General features: G+C 40.3%; 1 protein-coding gene across 1 annotated transcript in view; it reads left to right on the plus strand.

The window, feature by feature from the left end:
- The first annotated feature begins 527 nt into the window (after positions 1-527).
- Positions 528-5,124, plus strand: part of LOC107040126 — a 22,203-nt gene continuing 17,606 nt past the window's right edge. Inside the window, exon 1 of the mRNA XM_015260099.1 lies at positions 528-897. Within this exon, the coding sequence (XP_015115585.1) occupies positions 528-897 (370 nt within the window). The remainder of the gene's footprint in view (positions 898-5,124) is intronic.

Raw genomic sequence — 5,124 nt, forward strand, 5'->3', positions numbered from 1 at the left:
TGATGACTTGTGATTATGCGGTGATTTGCACTTCAGGAGCTGTGGAATTCTGGAAATTAACTCGAAAGATTCGACTAGCAGAAGTGGATTGAGAGCTTTTGATGATATTCAATTATCCCTATTCCATCGAATTCTAAAAATAAGTTACCATCCTAGATTCAGAGTTAATAACAGTTGCAAGAAGTAGTAATCATCATGCTGGTCATTTGCAACGGAACCCAGCACCGTTAATTGAAACCAAGAAGGTAAAAGTATTTGTGAAAGGCTTGAGTGCCAGCCGTCGGATCCCAGTCCACAGTCCAAGACCTGAGATTCTGCCAAATCTTTCGCATGAATCCACGAGTGAGTCTGAATTCATCCGGCGAACGAGACTCACCAAATCATCTGAATGTCAACGACAAGAGGAAACATTTGTAATCACCTTGGGATCAAAAGAACTCAGTGATAAATGCAAGTGTCAATATCATCGAGGAAATAGTGTCCCCGACGGGGTGGCAATCCCAAAAATAGTCACGTTGGTGCCCAATATGGTTTTGGAACCAGGAGGTGGTCTGTCGTTCCCACCGCCTCCTGTTGGAGGAACAGCCAGCACTGGTGGCTCACTGCTGGCTCCAGCAAGGCTGTTCCAGAGGGCGACACCTGTATTTCCGTTTCACCTGGGATGGCCACCACATCATGCTGTACTTGGCAATGTACAGAGTCAGGTGCAACAGACAATGCAGGCGCAGCATCAGGCCGCTGCTGCTGCTGTCAGATTTCTCAGTCATCATCATCCACATCATCCACATCCGGCGCTCGGGAGTCATCCACTGGTGCCGGGTATGACAGCACATCATCCAGGAGCACATCATCTTCATCATGCTGGTGATCATCCCGATGACGATGACGACAAAAAAGGTATTACAATGGGTTATAAGATGATTTCTCAGGTCCTCATCTGGGGAAGTGACTGAACACGACAAATACTTGTTCTCTAAGATGAGTGGAAATGTCAGGGTCAAATTATTCAGGTCAGATAATCAGGCGCAGTCTAGAGTATCGAATTCCGATGTTAATCGTTCTGTCATTCATTGACAAATGGCCCTGTCCACATTTTCCGTCGATCCGCGCCGATCATCACGAGGGGATTTCCAGGGAAATCAAGAACAATGTCCGAGAAAACGATCCTCCGGGATTCCGGTAACGCGGTCAATCATAAAATCTTTCCCACCAGTCTCGCGGGATCACTTACTGCTGACGGGGGGAGGGGAGGGGGCACAGGAGCTATATGCTTTCAGTCAGATCTTCACACTATACAGACCCGCTCCCATCATTCCGACGGACGAGCCTCACGTTCCACCCAGTTGGGGTGAAAATCTGTTTTTTACGTGATCCCATTCGCAAGACTTCTCCCTCCTTCTGTTGCGCTGTTTATTCTCATGAGCAGTAAACCAGAAGCACTCATGCTATTGCTCAAGGTTCTTTACTCTTCCAGAGTTGTGTGCGCTTTACTCTCGCCGGCTTGTCTAGCTGTTTTTTTTATGGGTGCTCAGAATACATTAGTTTTAAGTAGATGTTTGATGCGTTCGGATGATGAATTTGTACCCAAATCAATCAGTGATCAGACCTGCTGACAGATCTGATAGCTGTCATTACGAAAAATAGAATAATGGGGTGTTCTCTCTATGAGGTTTCGTGACGGCAGCACAACTGGCTCATAATTAGACCGGTTATCTCAAATTGGGGCCACTCATCTTTCTTTGGATTTTGAACAGCAGATGTCAGAAAAACCACCTGCAAGCAAACAACAGATTTCCCGGTGTTCCTCCCTGATTTCTCAAAAGACCTGAAGGCAAATTTGAGACAAGACAGCAGTCTACTATGGCATGAAGCATTCTCAGGAGCATAATGATCCTGCAAGAACTTTTTGTCAATCTCATAATCGTTAAATAATGACAGGAAATAATACTGCACTATTATCCCTCAAATCGAAAGACTACAAATAATTTTAAAATGAGCCACATTCTCGGTAAAAGTCACCCTAAAGGCATCAATCACGATGTCTGTAAATATGTAAAGGGCTGAGCAAAAACTAACTGCCTTTTAATCTGTGAATTTTGTGCAAGAAATTGTGTGAAATTCAAAGGCACATGCTTGCGTACACCTTTGCATAAGACTAGAGGATCATATATGAAAATAGGGATGAAGCTGGTGAAGTTGATGAGGAGGTAAGAAGCCCCCTCTCCCGATGGTAGAGGATGGAAGTAAGAAAAATCCTTTTGAAAAGAAAGAACAAAACAAGCCGGCTCGGGGGTAATAACTTAATTTAAACTAAACTACAGTTTAATAATTCTCAGCCCAAGCCGTCCGTGGAAGATGCAGCAAGGCAACCAGCAATTTAAGAGCCGCCGTTAACTGCCGGTCGTTAGTCCCTTTTCAAAACTTCTATCTTTATTCTCTCTCAACCGCACACACTCAAACATTCGATGTCTTCATTCCACTTGGGCTTTGCCACATGCATTCGACTCACTCTCTTCATCTTGCTTTTTTCCCTTCAAACACTTACCTCGTGCACCCTGATGCACTGATGTCTTGCCTATCCCGCGTGGTGCAGCACTATGCAGAGAAGGGGGGAAAAATGAGAGACTCCCATGTGCGGAGGTAATGCTTGCGTGTCGTCGTGGATAGCGCCGGGCCCTGGGGCACCGAAACCTCTCGCTTGAGTGTAACCAACAAATTGAATCGTCGAAATTCCCATCCTGAGAGAAGTATTCCACTAACGACTGTAAAAAACGTCAATTCCTCGTCACGTATCTCCATCATCTGTTCACGTATTTCGCAAGACATCAGACACAAAAATCTGTTGGAAATTTTTTGAAAATTGAGTAATAGTTGCACTTGAATTCTCAATGGTGTGAATTGGAATTCTATTTGAGATCAAATGGTTGGAGGAATCTCTCATCCAGAATAATTGGGTTTTCCATGTTAAATTATTTCTGATATTTCAATGACATCTAGAATTTTCAAATTCATTGCGGAAATTTAATATCAAATCCATCTGAATTTTCAAATTATTTAATAATTGTCATTATCATGTGGACCTGAAAATTGCAATTCCATTGAATACTCCAGAATTCAACTGATTTTTTAATAACAAAATACATGAAAATTTCGTGGGAATGAGGGGTTGCTAAAAATTTCAAGATTTTTTACTTGAAATTTCAGGAGTAATTTTCTAACAGTGTATCAGCGATCTTTGGAATAACTGAAATTTCGAATGTCTTGAAACAATATATTTTTCCGGCTAAAAGTGAAATGTTTGATGGACAAGACCTTCTTATAATGTCTTGACATACAAGTCACCACATTTAAGACATCTCTTAAAAAAGGGAACTTCAGACACTCGTTTTGTAGCGAAATTGTCTTGCACTTCTTCTTTTGAACGATTTGAGAGAATGGCACCTTCGACAGGTGGACCAGTCTGATGGGAACGCGTGTCACTATCACGAGAATCATTATGCTCCTCATGACAGCCCCATTCGGGAGGAGCTACCGGATACAACAAGATGATAACAAGAAGACGAAAAATTCAAAGACAGGGATGAGGATGATCGCAGATGCAAAGGAGGTGATATTCTCTGATCTATTATATTCCCTGATGTGCGTGATAATGACCTCCCTCACGCGATCCCCAGACGTTTGTCGATCCGCACAGGGACTTTTACACGGAGAGTGTTATAATTATCACTACGACGTCCAGCGAGATTGTCTTTTTATTCCAGTGTTTCGGGAGTGAATAATTGAGCTGCAATATGTTTCCGTGATAACTCACGTCCATGAAATCAGGCCGAAGATGGAGTACTGAAAGGGAAAAAAAGTTGTGTCTCAAAGTGTCGTCTAAGAGATATCATAGGAGGGGACTATCGGAATTTCTCTTTTTTGATGTTTCCCTCTCATCATCGCTTGTCCGTCACTGGTATATCTTCCTCTCCGTAATCTCCCGGCTTCAGCGATCATTATACAAAGTCATTATTTTTTTATTACTACGTAATGGCCTGTACTGTTGGATTTTTCTTGAAATTTAAATAGGTGAATTTTCAGTGTTACGGATTTGAATTCAAGATGAAATCCAACTGTGAAAAAATTGGTATTTTATGGAAATTTTAGTGGTAATAACCGATTTAGGAGAGAAATAATTACGAAATTCCAAAATTTATTTGAATTTTCCTGATGAATATTAATTTTTATGGAATAATTAATCTGAAATTTACAGTTTCCATTTATTTTTGTAACGAATTGTGAATTTACAATATATTGTTAAAATTATTGGGGGAAATTATTGCTGTGTTTCTTGGAATTTTGTATTGCATTACAATCCCACTGGAATTTCAACTAATTTTGTGATTAAAAAAAAAATTTTTTTCATTAAAATGAATACAAATTCGCAAATCAAGCGAATATATTCTTGAATTTTTAATCAATTGAAAATTCACAGTAATTTGGTAATGACCATTGATCTGTTTACTCAAATTTCAATTTTTTCCCGTGTTCCATTGAATTTTCTAAAATAAATTAACTCAGTTTAAGAATTCTCGCCTCCTCGCTGCTCAACAATTTGAAATTTGAAGTTTTATTTTTTTTTCAAATAGCATTCTCTAAATTTTCATGAAACAATCAACCTGAAATTAATAGTTTTCATTGATTTTCAACCAAAGCTTCAATCCACAACGACGAAATTCCTTGAAATTCCAGTGGAACTGTCACTCGATAAAAATTTCCACAAACTGTTTAATAGTGCATCGAATCTTCTATTCCCTTTGAAAATTCCACAAAATTAATTTTCTTATGTTAAACACTCCCTAACACTACAATCAAAGCTGCACGAAGGAAAACCCATAAGACGTTGAGACAGCTCACGTACCCAGTGTAAATAAAAATAAATCCCCCCGCCTAACCCAAGGAAAACATTAATTAAATAGTCGGAATGGCTTGAGCACGAGGATTGTTACACCCGACGGAGCACAGATACGCTGTATTTATATGCTCCGCTAATTGTCTTTAATGATAACGATCTTGAATTACAATTGTTCGCGAGTTCGCACCGACGTTACAAGTGGAAAAGGGTTCAAAAACACCTCACCCCCC

The sequence above is a fragment of the Diachasma alloeum genome, unplaced genomic scaffold (genome assembly GCF_001412515.2).
Source record: "Diachasma alloeum isolate Michigan unplaced genomic scaffold, Dall2.0 Dall_scaffold_00176, whole genome shotgun sequence".
NCBI lineage: Eukaryota > Metazoa > Arthropoda > Insecta > Hymenoptera > Braconidae > Diachasma > Diachasma alloeum.